Source organism: Manis pentadactyla, chromosome 1 (genome assembly GCF_030020395.1).
Source record: "Manis pentadactyla isolate mManPen7 chromosome 1, mManPen7.hap1, whole genome shotgun sequence".
NCBI lineage: Eukaryota > Metazoa > Chordata > Mammalia > Pholidota > Manidae > Manis > Manis pentadactyla.
The window spans coordinates 89,841,420-89,859,050 of record NC_080019.1 but is presented as its reverse complement, the minus strand read 5'-3'; the positions used below and the strand labels follow the sequence as shown (position 1 = coordinate 89,859,050).

General features: G+C 37.1%; 1 protein-coding gene across 1 annotated transcript in view; it reads right to left on the bottom strand.

Annotated features, from left to right (window-relative positions):
• The window catches only part of LEKR1 (leucine, glutamate and lysine rich 1), a 191,576-nt gene extending 178,725 nt beyond the window's left edge, over positions 1 to 12,851 (bottom strand). The window contains exons 1-3 of the mRNA XM_057499450.1: positions 12,659 to 12,851; positions 11,776 to 12,196; positions 9,685 to 9,774 (exon numbers count right to left, since the gene is read on the bottom strand). Of these exons, the coding sequence (XP_057355433.1) occupies positions 9,685 to 9,732 (48 nt within the window). The 5' untranslated portion in view covers positions 9,733 to 9,774; positions 11,776 to 12,196; positions 12,659 to 12,851. The remainder of the gene's footprint in view (positions 1 to 9,684; positions 9,775 to 11,775; positions 12,197 to 12,658) is intronic.
• Positions 12,852 to 17,631: the final 4,780 nt, after the last annotated feature.

Here is a 17,631-nt window from a genome sequence, read left to right as displayed (position 1 = left end):
TAAAACAACACGTTTGAAAGAAATCATAAAGATAACCTGGTTCAAGCTCTGGATGGGTTCAGAGTTTATTCTAACCTAGATAAGTTGTTATTCAGTCTCTATTTCAAATCTCAAACAGTAAACTACTTTGTGAAGCAAACCTATTCCATCTTCTGATGCTTTTGTCGATCAGGAAATTTTCTCATGCTGACCCCACATCTGCCTCCTTAAAGAGTCCACAGGTCCTAGACCTCCTAGTAACCATGTGGAACAGCCTCAGGCCTCTTTTTAATATTTGAAGACAACTATCAGGCATAGTCCATATCTTCTCTTCTCCAGGTCAACCCTTCCAATTCCTTCAGCTGTTTCCCATATGACATGGTTTTAATTTCTTTCTCATTCTAGATAATTTTCTCTAAACTTATTCCAGTGTTCTATATCTGTTTCAAAGTAAGGTGCCCAGAACTGAATACTTCAGTGTGGTCGGCCTCACTAAAACAGAGTAAGAGAGGTCTCAAACTTCCCTTATTTTCATATTTAATTAGTAATATTTACTAATGCTATGTTAGATCACAATGGTCTTTTGTATTTTCAGTAGTTAAATGTTGGCATTATATACTATAACTAGCTTTTATGCTAATAAAGCTCACATTTAAAAAAATACTGCAGTGCAAAACCATGTCTCATTATATTGAATATACCAATTCATTCCTACCCACCCATGTCCCCTTTTTTTAGAGAATCCACTTTCTACAGTCCTAGCTGCTCTGGTAATGTGACTAAAACCTCCCCTACTCATCCATCCTAGCCATGGCTGATTGGTGGGTAAAGACTGAGCGCCAGACCTAGAAGAACCAAGAACTGCACTGAGATGAGCGAAGTGGACCTGTAAGATGCAGGCATTTAGGACACCTTGAGAGCAACCACGATGAAGAAGGGTCATGTGCAAGATACAGAGTAAGTCACATTACTGGAATGAGAGAAGAATGAGCAGACACACAGAGAGAAGATGAGACAAAGACATTGTGGATTCAGAGTAAGAGGGAAAAAATGGAACCAGTCATTGTCTTGCACCATGACCTTCCAAGTCCTCACTTCAGTCCCTCTTGAAACTAGCTGCCCTACTTGCCCTTTGGGATCTATACTCAATCTTACTCCACTAGTCTCTCTTTTCCTTCTTAAGCTACCTATTCCTTGCAACCAATAGCCCCAATTCTATTATGTGAAAAACTGACTTTTCAGATCCAAGGGTAGATTGATAAACATAATTGTAAATGTAAATAAATAAATTATACACACATACACACACATATGTAACTTAGAAAACAGATATATAAAGATATATATGTCTTATATTCAGCTTTTTGTTATTGACTTTGGTATTCAGGAAATTCAAAGGTTTGCTCTTCTGCAGATTTGGTCCTTGTAAGTTGCTGATGTAAGTATTTAATTCATTGATAAAAAAAATGTTGAATACGACAAAGCTGAAGATAGAATTCCACAGCATATCTCCTAGTTTGATACTGACCCATTACTCAGCACATTTCAGGGACAACTCTTCAACTGGGGTACCCAATTATTTTATAACCAGCCTATTTTTATTCATATTGTTTCCAAGAATATTATGATAAACTTTGTCAAATCCCTTCATGAAGTCCCTATATTCTATACCTACTACAATTTCTGGACCTAGTAACTCTACACAAAATGGAATGGCAAGGCCTATGCTGATTCTCTTAATGAACATAAAATTGGCCCACGGGGAATTGTTTTCTCTAATATGGTCATTTTATGCCTGGCATGGCATTTGTATGCTATTCTCTTATTCTGTACATGTCCTAAAGAACACCACGAGTAGCTCTGCAATCCCCTCAAAGGTACCGGAAGTCCTTGGGAATACAATTCATTCTGGTCGAGACACTTGAACTAATTCAGAGCAGTTATATTCTAACAATCCCTTTGCCCATTGTGAGTTTTGGTTCCTTCCCATCAATTTGAAAATTATATTGCTTACTCCAAGGCACTTTCATCCTTAACCTTTTGCCTATTAATCACATTTCTTGCTGTGCTCCTGGCAAAGTGCCCTATCCTTTTTTTAAAAGAAATTCTTGCTGGATGAAGCTTATTTGCAGCCTGAGGACAAAACAGAAATGGCAAAAACTCCACATTCTAACCTATTAGAATGTTATTCCACCATAGTAATCATGGGGTGGAGGGAGCTGAAATAAGTGAAGGAATACATTTTATAGAACAGATCTTCTAGTTCAGCAAGGAAAGTCAAAACATGATCATCATTATGATCTAGGAAACAAGACAATCAAACTATAAAATAATAGGTCCATAAGCGTGGTCTCCAGACTTCACCTCATACAATCTGGATCTCTGAGTGACCTATGTTAAAAAAAGTATACTCTACAGAAGTTTTCAATGCTATTAAAATGTAAATAATTTTCTGTAAGTAAAACTGCAACAGAAAAAATATAATAACTCTTCCAAATTTTAGTGTCTGTGTGGGCTAATTAAAACATTTCTGTGAAATTTGAGAAGCTATGAAATACTATAATTATGTTCCCAAACGAAGTAAGTAAAAGTTATCTGGGTTTTTTTTTGGTAAAATATAATTTGTACCTCATTCTTATAACTTGGTGTTATAACATCTCGTTGTTGTGTAAGTAAAATAATGACATGCTGTCATTCTTGACCAAAGGGCTATCATTAGCAGAATGATTTTGCTTTCTACAAGATACACTTGGAGGAGGCATAAACAATTACAGCATATTAAACAAATGTAGAACCATTTAAAAATAAATTATAAAATAAACTTCTAAAATGATGCATCTGTACTTTTAAAATTATAGTTATTTAATATAAAAAATTATGCATATTTTTTGAAAGGTTAAATTGGGCTTCAGATCCTTTCCAAGGCTCCTATCTGTGCTTCAACTAGAAAAGGCACTCTATAACCTCCTGCTGCCCAGCTGAGGCATACTCTGCTCCAGAGACCATTTCTCCTTTCTTCCCCCACCCATTCCATGCTTTTTATGCCTGAATTGGAAGAAATAAACATATAAACTATTGCACAAAGGTGAGAGAACAGCAGTACAAAATATTAACATTTTCTATGAGGTTTTGCATTAAAAAAAATGCTTTTATTCAAAATAATGAGTATCTAGTGAAATTTCATCCAGATTGGGAGAAACATTTTGAAACAGGATGGTGAACCTTTTGAACCATTAGTCACACAGACCACCTGCACACATCACAAGGCCTTCAGGACACTGCCTCATCAATAAGTCAAGCTTGCTGCACCACTGATTCAAAAATCAACTTAGTAAAGAGCATCTACAAAACCTCTACATCTACATTACAGCTAACTGAAAAATTGAGTGCTTTTTCCCCTAAGATCAGGAAAAAGGCAAGGATAGCCCCTCTCTCTGCTCTTATTCAACATAATGCTGGAAGTTCTAGCCAGACTAATACAGCAAGAAGTGGAATAAATAGCATATGTACTAGAAAGGAATAAATAAAACTGTCCCTACTTGAAATGACAAGATTATCTACATAGAAAACCCAAGGAATCTACACTAAAAACTCCTAGAACTAATATGTCAGCAAGGTCAATGATTCAAGATAAAAATTCAAAAACCAACTGTATTTCTATATTCTGCCAGTGAACATATGGACAGTGAAATTAAAAACATAACACCAATTACAATTGCTCAAAAAATGAAACATTTAGGTGGAAATCTAACAAAGCATGTACAGGACCTGTATGCTGAAAACTACAAAACATTGAGAAAAGAAATCAAAGAAGATCAAAATAAATGGAGAGACATACTGTGTTCATGTATGGTTTGAGAGACATAACATATTTAAGATATCTATTCTCCCTAAGTTTATATGTGGGTTTAATGTAATTCTTATCAAAATTCCAGCAAGATGTTTTTTAGATATAGACAGGACTGTTCTCAAATTTATATGAAAAGGCAAAGAAATTAGAAGAGCTGAAACAACCTTGAAAAAGAATAAAGTGGGAAGAATCATTTTGCCTGATTTCAAGACATACTGTATTGCTACATTGAGATTGTGTGGTATTGGCAGAAGGACAGACACATAGATCAATGAAACAGAATAGAGAATGCAGAAATATCTTTACATAAAGATGCCAAACTGGTTTTTGGCAAAAGTGCAAAAGTAATTCAGTGAAGGAAAGACCAACTTTCCAAAAAATGGTGCTGGAATGATTGATATCCATAGGTTAAAAAAAAATGAACCTCAACCTAAACCTCACACCCTGTACAAAAATTAACTCAAAATGGATCATGGACTTAAATATAAAACATAAAACTATGATTTCAGAAGAAAAAAACCTAGGAGAAAATCTTCAGGATCTAAACTAGGCAGAGTTCTTACACTTGATACCAAAAGCATGACCCATAAATAGAAAAATTGATGAACTGGATTTCCTCCAAATTTAAAACTGCTCTGTGAGGATGAAAAGACAAACTTCAGACCAGGAAAAAAATATTTGCAAACCACATGTTTGACAAAGAAGTAATATTTAGATTATATAAAGAACTCTCAAAACTCAACAGTAAAAAAAAATTCATAGATAATGACCATAGTTAATGGTCAAAAAACATGGAGAGACATTTCACCTAAGAGGATACTTAGATGCCAGAAAAGCACATAAAAAGATATTCAACATCCTTAGCCATTAGGAAAATGCAAATTAAAACCACAATGAGATATCAATGCACACCTAGCAGAAAGGCTGAAATAAAAACTAATGACAACACCAAATGCTGGTAAAGAGGCAGAGAAACTCCATCACCCATTCATTGGTGCTGAGAATGTAAAACAGTACAGCCCTCTGCAAAAGTTTGGCAGTGTCTCAAAAAACTAAACATGCAACCACTATACAACCTAGCAATTGCTCTCTTGGGCATTTATCTCAGGAAAAAGAAAACATGTTTAAGTAAAAACCTATACATGGAGATACGTATATATATATCTAGCAGCTTCGTATATAAGAGACAAAAACTAGAAAAAAAAACATGTTCTTCATAAGGTTAAATAAACTGCAGAACATTCATACCATGGACTACTACTACTCAGCAATAAAATAAACTATTAATACATACAACCACCTGAATGAAGCTCCAGAGAATTACACCAAGTGAAAAAATCTAATCCCAAAAGGCTACATATTACATGATTTCACTTATAAAATATTCTTGAAATGACAAAATTATTGGAGACCAGATCAAAGGTCAGCAGGGTGGGGGCTGGGCTGGTAGAAGTGTGCAAAGGGGGAGGTTGAGGTGAATGTGGCTATGAAAGAGCAACATGAGGAATCCTTATTGTGACAGGACTGTTTATGTCTTGATTGTATCAATGTCAAGATACTGGTTGTGATGCTGGAATACAGTTTTGCCAGATGTCACCATTGAGGGAAGCTGGGGGAGCAGTACATAGGATAACTGTATGTGAATCAACAGTGATTTCAAGATAGGAAGTTTAATTTAAAAATAATAAAAATATATTAACCTAGGACTAAAATACCAGAGCTTAATCCATAAAGAAATTTTGTTGAGCAATTTCAAGAAATGTTGGCTTCATACATAAATTATACCTGACACACTATATTTATCTAAATATTCTGCCAGAGTATATTTCCTCCAGCACCTATTTTTCCACTGAGAACCACACCTTAATAAATTCTATGACGCTCTATGGCCAACGAGCAAAAGTATTTTGGACTACAAATTGACAAATGAAGATTTTTTTCAGATGCATAGTAATTTTTTTTAAAGAACTGTTTTTCCTAATGAACTATCTTGAGTCAAATATTAAGTGAATAGTCACTCCAAAAATTACACAGCTCCCTATTTCTTTTGTTATTAGGTTTTAAAACTGCAACCGCTTAAAAACAAAACACACATACCCTGCCGCTCCCACCCCCACACACATACACACATATCACTACTTTTCCAGGATGTTATGACCTGGAATTTCTATGACCATTTCTCTTTCTTTTTCCTCTACTTTAACTCAACACAAAATCTGACCCTAGCCACAGTGGCCCAAAATGACCTGGAAAATTAAGTTTATTTTTTCTGGCAATGACAATCTGTGCTTGGAAATATAAAACTGTTATTCTGAATAAATTTCAAAGTTCCAAAGTACTAAAATTACTTTACTGAAACAGGACAAAATGAGCTGTTACTGCTAGGGAAAGGGATTGTTATCCTAGCAAGAACAGTGTGCTCTGCAGCCCTTGCACCGCCACTTCTGTTTTGTAAAATAAACAACTCTGGTCTCTTTATTTTACTTTGTGTCCTGTGGTAATAAAATCTTCTGAAGCTAAAATCCTATTATAAGTGTCCATTTTGTCACCATTAAAAAAAAACAAGGGATCAGTTTTACTTTTGCAAAATAACTGATTTTTTCTGCTGGTTTGTCACATTGTTTGCCTTCTGCACATGTTCCCAAGTAAAAGCAACAAAAAAAAAAACAAGAGGAGTTCATATGTCTCTAAAATGGGTTGATATTCAGGAGAGGAAGAGATATAGAATTATTACTCTGTTGATTGATAACTGTTGTTTTCATTTTAAATTGTGGCAATAAAATCCTAAACCTAGAACTTTACTATCATTACAAGTGCATTTTGCTTTCAGAACACTGGCTGAAAATTCGAGCAAAGCTGTTGGTTATCAGAGTCAGAGACAGGTAGGAGTTAGCTCACTCTAGACAGAGAGGTGAATTAGAGATATGGTCTAAGGACATACTGAAGTGAACTTGTCTAGCAGCAGACAGAGGGGATGAGTGTGGTCTTGCTGGCTAGCCCATGGGCCTGTTTCACATTTTCTGCCACTTGTGGAGATGGAAGTCTGAGATGTGTCTTATGCTCAGTCAGAAATTGTGATAAAAAGCAAAATGGTCTAAGACTAGGAGTCAAAAGATTATCTTATTCTTTCTTCCCTAAGAATCCCTAAGAAGATGAGACCATAGGCAGATGACTTAACATCCTAGTCTCCTAGTAAGGTAATGAATTCTCTTACTATAGTTTATTGTCGTCACCATTGTTCTCCACCCTTTCCCTTAAATGGCCATCTCTCCTACCACCTTTACTTTTTCTTGCCATTCTTTCTACTACTGCCTATTTTGCCATTAATAGTACGGTGTTATGCAGACATTTTCCTGTTCTTTTTCCAATATCTGTCATGTAATTTATATCACATAGCAAAAATATAGAAAGAAATAAAGAGGGAAGACTCCCTTCACCTTCTCTTCCATGATTTATATACTAAACTTCCTTGGCACACATAGAAAAACAGAAGGGGCTTCTCTAGAAAGAAGAGCCAGCATGAAAACCAACACAAAATGTAATCAGAAGAACAAGAAGAAAAAAAAAAGCCTTTGAAAGACGTGTCTGTCACTAGCTGCTAATACACCCCCCTCATGTTCTTTATCCAATAGAGAAATGGAGCACAATTTCCAAGAGATTATGAAAAAAATGATTTGTTTTTCTCATTTTAATAGTCCCTAGTACTAATATGAAGTATTCCTATTACCATTAAAAGCTTTATATATATCTAACATGAATCTGTATAGAATGATGTATGCAAGCTGTCTAAACAGATACACTACCTGATCACAAGGCAATTTACCAACTGTGATTATGGACGATCTAGATGAATCAAACATAGGTAAGAAGTTATGGAAAGAAAATAACTGACTTATTCCTAGACTGCTTTAATAGGCTGTGGGATGCATGTACACATTTTGGTTGCTCTATAATCAAGTTCTGGGTACTTGGCTGGTACATAACAGGCACTCAATAAATCTTTGTTGTATAAATGCATCTGACATAGGCATGAAAAAAGTGCAAAGCTACACTTTACATCTGAAGCATTCAACAGGACAAGGGCTACAAGCAGCATATTGTCCAGGGCCTGAGGCAGCTGAGCCTCTCCTGGCATCCCCATTTGTCTGCACTGTATGGATAGCTGCCTACCATTCCTGCTTTGAAAACATAATTGGAGATTTATGAAATGCTTGGTTTTAGCATTTTTAAACAACTTACTTATAAAGTACCTTAAACATGAGGAAAAATTCACAATTCTTATAAAAACCATGTCAAAAATAAATACATACTCTTTCATGTATTCAAAACATTTACAATGTTAAACATTCCTTAATTTGGCCAGCTTTTCTCACCAGTAAAAGCTTCTGTTCCCTTGGCCTAGGATGCCCCATTCCCTATCTGTCTATAGGGATACTTGGCTTTCAAGGGTCAATTTCAGTTCTGTCTCCTGGCATAAAGCTCCTCCTTTGACCCTCCTGGTACTCAGGGATTGCTCTCCCCACCTTCTCCACCCTCAGAGAAAGTACTATCTTATATGACATATAAATCACATAGTGTCTTTTAGACATGTCATTATATATCTTTTTCCTGATAGATGGCTGGGATCTGAAGTATGGGTTTGTTTCTTGCAGATTGTTTCATTTCTCTTAATCTCTGCCACACTAATAATGAAAGGAACTCAGCTGCGGGAGAGAGGAAGGACAGCCCATGACTTCGAATCCACATAAGCACCATTTCTCAGGTAAGCGGAGCATAGCTGAGCTCTTTACTAACTTGTATACCTAACTTAAAATGTGAAGCAAATTAAACACGATGGTTTAAAAGGTCTTCTCTAGTAATTGGACTTCCCTTCTAGTTCCTATTGCAGTTTATAGAAATCTGAAGGACATACAATAACGGCCCACATCAAGTTAAATCAGGGGTATGATTAATGCTAACAGGCAGCCCAAAGCAGCATGCACAAAGGATAAAAGCATATCTGAGAGCTGACTGCAATTTTTAATTAAAAATAACAGATTGGTCATTAATTGAGAGATGACTGCAGATTTACTGAAAAACCTGAATGATTAATGATAGCTAAGCTTTGAGGTTTCAATTCACAATTTGCCAGTCAGTTTCAAAGAGATATTTTTTAAATTATACTCTTAACACTGTATTCGTTGCCAAACTAAATATGGGAGAAATGTTTTTCCCTGAGGACAGATAAGAACAGGGAGGAGGTTACATAGGAACTGCAGAGAACTGATTGTTAACCAGATTAGATGAGCTGGTATATATGTAAGGGCTTAAAACAATGCCTGGTGCACAGTAAGTTACAAGAATTAAGGTAAAACTAAAATAGACCCTTAGAGAGAGTCTTAAAAGCTCAGCATCATAAAAAGTTACAAACCAGTTATAATTTCTGCAGTGGTTTAATACTAATTTGTTTTGCAAATACAGAATAAGGATCACTTAAAATTCTAAACAGATCCATTTGTTTCAGGTTTTTTTCCTGAGAAGTTGCTAGAAAAACATATATATATATATATATATATATATATATACTATTTGGACATTCCTGGGGCCCTCTTTTCACAAGGGCTCCGCAAACACCTGGTCAAATACTATGCTGGAATTATATATCTGTCTTCTTCCACAGGTCAAACATTCTTTGCACTGAATTGAATTCTACAATTCTGGCCACTGTGAATTATTCCCTTCACTACCAAACCAATTTCAATACAGATCCCTTGACCAAAACAAATATTAAACCTCTGAATTTACTCCCCTAGGTTTTGGAATTCTGTAAACATACTCCTAATGTTACACTGTAATAACACATTATGATATCATACCTTTTGGATTTCCTCAGGTAGCTCATATATAGGAATGTGACGATCCATAATTTCCCAAAATATGCTGAGGGACCTCTGAAGTAAAATAAGCTAAAAACATTGACGGCAATAGTTAGAACTGTAATAGTATGAAGAAAATTCAAATTAAAAGATATAAATTACTGGGAGTATTTGGGGATGAATAATGATAACTGTTTCAATAGGTATTTGTTTCAACTCAGTGCTAAAAGGTAGAACTGTGCCTTTCAGTTATTAAGCCAATAGAACAGGAAGGACATAGAGTCTGCTCAGTTAGAAATGGTATTTTCTTTCTTCAGAACCTTATAGTCTAATTCTAATTTCTGTGATGGTTTACTATTATTTGCTTTGCAAATACTTGGTAAGGATCACTTATTTTAAACAGATCCACTCATTCCGTTTTTTTCTGAAAAACTGATTTAAAAATATCTAAATATATCAATCCAGCAGATAAGAAAAGCAACTGTGACATGAATGCTGGTTTAAATGATGAAGTACAGGAAAAAAAAGTACCAGGCTAAGTATGGTATGCAGGTATTGAACAGAAGAGTTGTCAAAGCATGAGAAGCCAAGTGTCAATATTACCTAAGATGAGCATTTGCATATTTTTATGCAGCTGATTTACTTTTAATAGATTTTCATTTTCTAATATAACATAATTCAAGGTAAAACTCTATCACTCCTTTCATAATAACACACAAGACAGAGGAACACTTTGGGAAAGAATAGACAGTCCAGTTGCATGAGTGAGAGATGTGTGTATATATAGAGAGAGTTGGCAATAGAAGGGGCCAGCAGAGTAAGATGATACAGACATAATTCCATAGCTGGGAAGTTCTGTGTGTCAGGAGTTGTAGAGAAGGAACAATATAGGAATTCAGGGAAGAAAAATGTCTCATTTTTCTGAAGGGAGTGGAGAATTAGTAAAGACTTCCTGAGGCTATTTGCTTTTGATCAGGGCAGGATCTTGGCAAAGAGACTGGAGAGGCACAGTACTCTGTCACAGACAGCAACCCCAGCAGGGGCAAGGTGGCAGGGACATTGTAGCTGACTAAAATTCCTGTAGTGGTAGCATTTCTTTAAATTATGCAACCATTAGTGGAAGAGAAGATTCCGCATCTTGTGTGTTAGTACAAAGCCCATGTTTTAATGAGCTGCTATTTAAAACAAGTAACAAGCTGCCTTCCTATATAGACACATAAAATGTGTGTGTGGGAGGGGGGTGTAAAGTTAACTGGGGTGGAGGTAAAGTTAACTGACATGGTTAACATAGGCCCACATGGCCAAGTACATCATCTAAAGTTAGGCAGACTGTCTCTGTGATGTAGCAAGAGCTCATTATTCATAGAAGATTTATTATTCACAGAAGATTCATTATTCTCATTTCCACCATTTTACAGTGGCACTCACCATCAGTAAAATAAGATGGCATGATCCTAACTAAATTGTATTGGGAGTCGAATTTTTCCTAAAATTATCAACTAAATGTCCTTTTAAAATTCCACCCATAAAATTATTTGAGAGCATGAATCTAATGATGGTATAAACAAGGCACCAGTGGAAGTTTTTTATTTCTGTAAATATCATCATTGTCTGTAAATTCGTTCCAACTCTGTGGCCTTACTATACCGAGGGAAATAATTGGCAGTTTTCTTATTGAGGAAAAATTTAAAACAAAATACACTGCCAACCCAGAAAATCCCTCCACAATGAAGAAAGAAACAATTTTATTATTGAATTAGCAGTTAACCAGACTGATGCACAGCACAATCTGCTGAGATACAAAAACAAAGAAATCTCATTTTTTTATACAGCCAAGCAGATATAATCCATTACATACACGTTCTCAAGGTAAATGGTAACTTTGTCTTCAACACAGCTTACTATATATTCTTTCCTAATTCGTTTTAAATTCCCCTGGAAATTGAAGTAGCCATCTGTGCTATCTTAATTGCGTTTGTTCGAAGGAATACATATCGCTAAGACAAAGCAGGCTGTTACTAAAAGTAAGGTGCCTATGCTAAACTCCCAAGGTGATAAGGTGATAGGGGTGCTGTCTTCTTTGAGGCTTACATTTTAAAGAAATGGCTCCCAATTCCTCAAACTGCGTCTTTAAAAAAACTTGCATATATGTATTAAAGGAATAGAGGATACATTCACAAATGTGAGGTTTCTCAAAAAAAGGGGGGGAGTCTCTTTTCCTCTTGGCAACAGTAAAATTTTTAATTTATCCTTACATTATTTTGCCTGTTTTATTGAGCCCCTTTTATTATTTGACATTACACACGCATAGACTGCCCTTCAGCAACAGGTGAGGTAATAACTGACAGCAGCCACGTAGGTATTTGTGAACCCGCAAACAGGATAACGAGGAACATGTCAAAAATTCAGAAATGTCCATGATTATTCACTTCCGATTCCCTTCTTCACACCAGTGTCACGTTGGGTCATTAACTCACGTTCAGCTTTCAGGCCTTCTCATAAAGAACTTCCCCTGGAGTGAATCACCCACAAAAGAGCAGGTCAGAGTCAGGTGAAGCGGAGTTCACGACCTAAAACTTTGCTGAAGAGGCAGGATTTTCCAAATAGAAACCACTGCAAGACCAGCCAAACTGCTGGAAGGGTTTTGAAATCTGTCCCTTTCTAACCCCGTTCCCTCGGGAACCGCGGTGGCAGAAAAAAAGAAGAGGGCGCAGGGGTGAGGCCAAGCCGCGCATTCCGGGGGAGAAGAGGGCGCCGGAGCCGGCGGGCTCGAGGAGACAAAAGCTGGGGCCGCAGAGCGGAGCGGAGGCGAGGCTCGGAATCCCATCCCCTCGCCGCAGCGCCGCGGCTCAGCTTCCGGCCCTCTCCCTGGATGCCAACACGCCTCCGCTCCGGAACTGCATCCCGGGGGACCGGGTCATCCCGGGGGACCGGGTCATCCCGGGGCTCAAGGAAGCCATTCATTATCTCTCACCTACACCTCGATGCTACCAGATGCGAAACGGCTTTCCCGGTCTCCCGGGAGACCGGGCCTCACGTCGGCATGACGTCTGGGCGCAGTGACGTCAAGGCCCACGCCGCTCACCAACGCGGAAGCGGTGCTCTCCCACCCCGCCCGTTCCCCAAGCGCCGGGCGGAAGAGGGATCGTTGGGGGGTCGGGGGCAGTGGCTGCACTTACTCGGAAAGCTGGGGGAGGGAGGGAAAGGGCTTGGAGGGCGGGCTGGAGACGTGGTAGGACTGAGGGTATGGCGGAAGACGTCCCCAGCCCTTTCGTGCTTTGGAGAGAGACACTCCCGGGGGTTCAGGCTCCAGTCCATCTTGCCTATCGTCCCTGGCTCTAGGGTCCCCGAGGCAGACAAAGCAGTGGGCAATTAATTGTTCTTGATCAGAAAGGAGAGTTGCCTATGGAAGAAATGGGTGTAATAGGAAGCTCTGGTCACAGTCACTGCCGCGAAGGGCAAATTAATTGGGAAAGCATTGGTTAAATTTTCATCCTAGTCCAAAAGTAGTTAAGATGAAGGGCTTAGTTCAGAAGGTATCTTGAGAACCCTAGTTCACAATTTGTTGCTTTATGGAAGGCTGCCCACCCTTACACGCGAATTGCTTTCCTTCCTTCATAAAGCTGGTATTTACTGATGACCTACTAGGCGACAAGTACTGCATACCAGGATGGGGTGATGCTGTGACTAACCCAGACAGGGGCTGCCATTGGAATGATTTGCAAGTGACTCATTTGTAGTCCAGATTTCTCCTTTTTAGGGTTACCTGAGGTCCAGAATGCAGCTCTTCGAAGAAAGAAAACCTTTGCAGCTCGCTAGCAGGAAAAGAGACTTGTTACTACTGAATGAAGTTACAGTTGAGTAAATACAAAGAAAATCAGGTAAAACCTATAGACTTAGAGGAGAGGTCAAATAATGCAGAGCAGTACTAAAACAGTAGTCACACTGATGATTGATACCTTTTTATAAGTGAAAATGACATCATGAAGTACTGACACTTCTAAAAGCCTTATTCCACAAAACACTAGATGTCTTCTTTAGATGTACCCTGAACACTTTATCTGATGGATATTTTTGCCCCAACGCCTGCCAGTGACTTCCATTTAATTGGAAAAGATAGGCAATAATTAGGATTGAAGCGAGGATGTGGGGTGGGGCAGAGGACATCCAATGAAGTGTTCAAGGATGGTATGCTTTTGAGAAGCTCAAAGAACTTTCAGAGCTTTTCATTCTTAGCATGTTTTTTTTCTTTGGAGGACAATGAAGGTAGGACTGTTCTCATTTTGTAACACTGGGGGTTTAGATATAGGGCACAAAAAACAACTCATCCCATTTCCATTGAGTGCTTTATCTGGAACAGGAATTGCACACCTAAAGCAAGATCATTCTGTTCTGAGCCTAGTTAGGTAAGTAGTATTATTCATAAAGTTTGGTAAGTAGTAGGCTCCCACCCTTCCTGGAAAGGATGTGGGAAAATACTACTTTGCAAGTCTGATAAAAATATCAGAAAGTCTATCTGAGATTGCTAATTTCAAAGTGAGCTCAGAACTGTGCAAAGGCAGCATGGCAAAATTACAGTTAGCCCAACTTTATTTTTATCCTGTGAATCAGAACACAGTACAATTGCTATCACCTCAAAAGTTTGAGTAAAATGGTTGCAGAGAGGCTTCTCAGGTTAGAAGCAACTATAGCCTTTACTGCTGTTTCTGGGTTCCATCCAATGCAAGTGCAGAATTTTTTTAAAGTCAACATTTATTAGGTAGGCTCTATTTACCAGCACTTCACACACAATATCTCAATTATTTGGAATCCTTCCAAACATAACTCAGATCCTACTTATTGTTCACTTTCACCTAAATGGTGGAAGTGGCCAAGGGTATGGTCCAACGTGATCACAGAAGAGTACTTAGGCTGAATATGAGTATAAACAGAAGCACCTGGGCCGATGTACTGTTGACTCTGCCAGCCAGCCAGTGGACCATCATCCTACTGTGCATTAGTAACATATGTAGATATCAGAGAGGTATTTAATTCCTAGAACTTCACTTCGTCTGAGACTTAACTTTCTTCATAATTTTATGATACAACTTCCAGTTTTTAAAAAGGAAGTCAGCTACAAGTGACCTTGCTTTGTTGTACTTACCTCAACACATTTTATTCCAAAACTGGATTTTCTTTCCTCATACTGTTTTTTTTCTTTAACTGCTCATCAACATTTAAACTTTTAGACTCCTTTGTAAAACCACTTTGTATAGTTTTGTACTGAACCCAGAATGACTCTATCCTGGAAATGGCTTTGACCACAAAATACTGTTTGTGAATTATGCTCTGTATGTTTCTGAATCCATCATATGTGCAGTATAAACAAGTACCTAATAAAATGAAGGTTCCAATGTTTTAGCATCTTTCTCTAGGATTTCAAATGTTTTGTCATCTGTGTACTCAGTTCATTTTAACCCTGAGAATATGATTATTGAATGGAATTTACAATGAGACAAGTCAGGCCTTTAAGTGATACTCTCAAATATTAAAAGTAAACCAAGCACTACAGTGAAACATTTGATGGTTATAAATGTATCCTCTTGTGGCCTGTTCACTCCTGAGAAAAGCTTTACCCCAAAATGTAGTATGTACCAAATACAGCTTAATATCTGTTACATGTTTATTATTAAAATATAATAGACATATAACATATTAGTTCCAGGTGTACATGATTCAATATTTGTATATATTGTGAAGTAATCACCACATTAAGTCTAGTTAACATCCATCACCACGCATGATTACAGTTTGTGTGTGTGTGATGAGAACTTTTAAGAACTTCTTTCTTAGAAACTTTCAATTATACAATATGGTATTATTAACTATAATAACCATGCTATACTTACATCCTCACAACTTATTTTCAAGAATGTATTTAAAAACACACACAAAAGAATAAAGCTCTTACAGCACTGACTTAAAACTCTTGTAATGAATTTGATGCTCAAAAATATGGCACTGATAGTTCTTTAAACTCTCAGCATCCAATGTCTAGTCTATAATAAATGCTAAGGAATTCAAAGACTGAAAAATGTCAACAGCCTTATGCATTTAAAAAACTTTGTAGAATTTGCTTATTTCTGAGATTTCTATAGGATTTTAATGAAGCATCTAGGAGTGTATTTATTTTGATAAGTGATTGGCAGAAGTGATTTCATTCTATCTTTATAGGGATGAAGTTCATTTTCTGTACCTGTAATTTTAGGTAGCTATGGAATTTATAGGAATCAAATTCTAGCAATTTTCCTGTCATTTTTTTATATCTATATTAATAGAATATATTTTAATGCCATTAAATAAGGGTTATGAATCACCTTAAGATATTTTCTTATCTTGATTAAAAAATATCAAACATTGTAACATCTATCAAATACTTGAGAAGGATTAAAATAATTATACTAGACCTGGTTTTTCAAGTGTGTAGAGCAAACAACACTCATAAGCATTAACTTTAGGGTCAAAAATTAATACATTTATTATGTTTTACACACCTTGAAATGTTCAAAGATATTGTAATGGACACAATGTAAAAGACATCATATGTCTTTTTCCTTTTTCTTTCCTTTTGTTCAGTAATTCAGACCTCTTTACCCTCCCTAATCCCTTACCACCAAGCACACGTGAATCAGCCCAACTCTGGGAGTGAACTCAGATTAAGTTAATTCTACTAGTCCCTTCCCTTTACCAAAGATTTAATTGGCAGTGGGCCTATGACCCAATTCTGACCAAACAGGCTTCAAGAGAAGTGGCTGGAAGCTTCTTGGGAACATTCTTTCTTATTAGCACATATATTTAGCTTTCATCACAGTCTTGTTTATAATATTTAAAAATTGGAACTATCAAAATGTGAAATAAATTGATTTATCAAATTAGAAGATTGTGTAGCTGTTAGAAATGATTATGTAGTTCTTTGGTGATCAATGTCTCACTGTATTATTCTGTGAAAAAGCAAGCTGAAGAGTATCATTAAATCCCCCCCAAAAAAGTATTTCATTTAGAATTCTAAATATACATTTTGTTAATTATTTCTATAGATGTTTATTTTATTAGGATAAGGGGGTACCTCACAGAATCAACCCAAGAACCGGATAACCAAGCTTCAAGAAAGTGGGAAACAGGACTGCTTTTAGAACTGCAGATAGGGATTCTGAAACTCTTTTTGAAAGTCACAGTGTCTCAGCCCTTTGAATCTATCACTTTATGTAAGTTGGTTCTGTTCTTTTACAGTCTCTGCACATGGCAAGACAGTGGTGACTGACAGTCCCGTTTTGCTACCAAGAGGAAGAGAGGAGGCTTCTCTTCCCAACCTCCAGTTAGAAAAATGTCTGGAAAAGACTACTCGTCACACCTTGGGTTATACAGCAATTCTTTGACCAAATCACTGAGGCCAGGAGGAGTCAGTTACATACAACTTGACCAATTGTGGGGACCAGGTAGGCAAGGCCACACATGGTGAGGTTCCTTTTCTAATTGCACTTCTAAAAGAGTAGAGGCAGAAGCAGAATCCCTGGAGGAAGCACAGAAGAGTAGTAGGCAGACAAAATAACCATTCCTACCTACAGGTAAGTGAAAATCAGAGTTAGCTGGGAAAACATTTTAAAATTAAACAGTGAATCTTGCTCTCTCTTTTCTCACGTGGTAAGTTGAAAGGTAAACATGTGCATTTACTAGAACAAAGCTTCTAGTAATTTATGGTAGTTATCCTAACCAGGAGAATCTCTCTCTTCAGTAATAGTATGTTACTTGTATAACAAAAACAAATGTGTAACTAGGCACCGTAGGCCTAAGAGTTATAATAACAGAAATAAGAGCATAGATCCACCAAATCAAAGTGTAAATAAATAGAAAACAAGCTAATGTGGAATTTTGCAAATTTTCAGTAAATGGAACGGTTTTGTGAGTTGT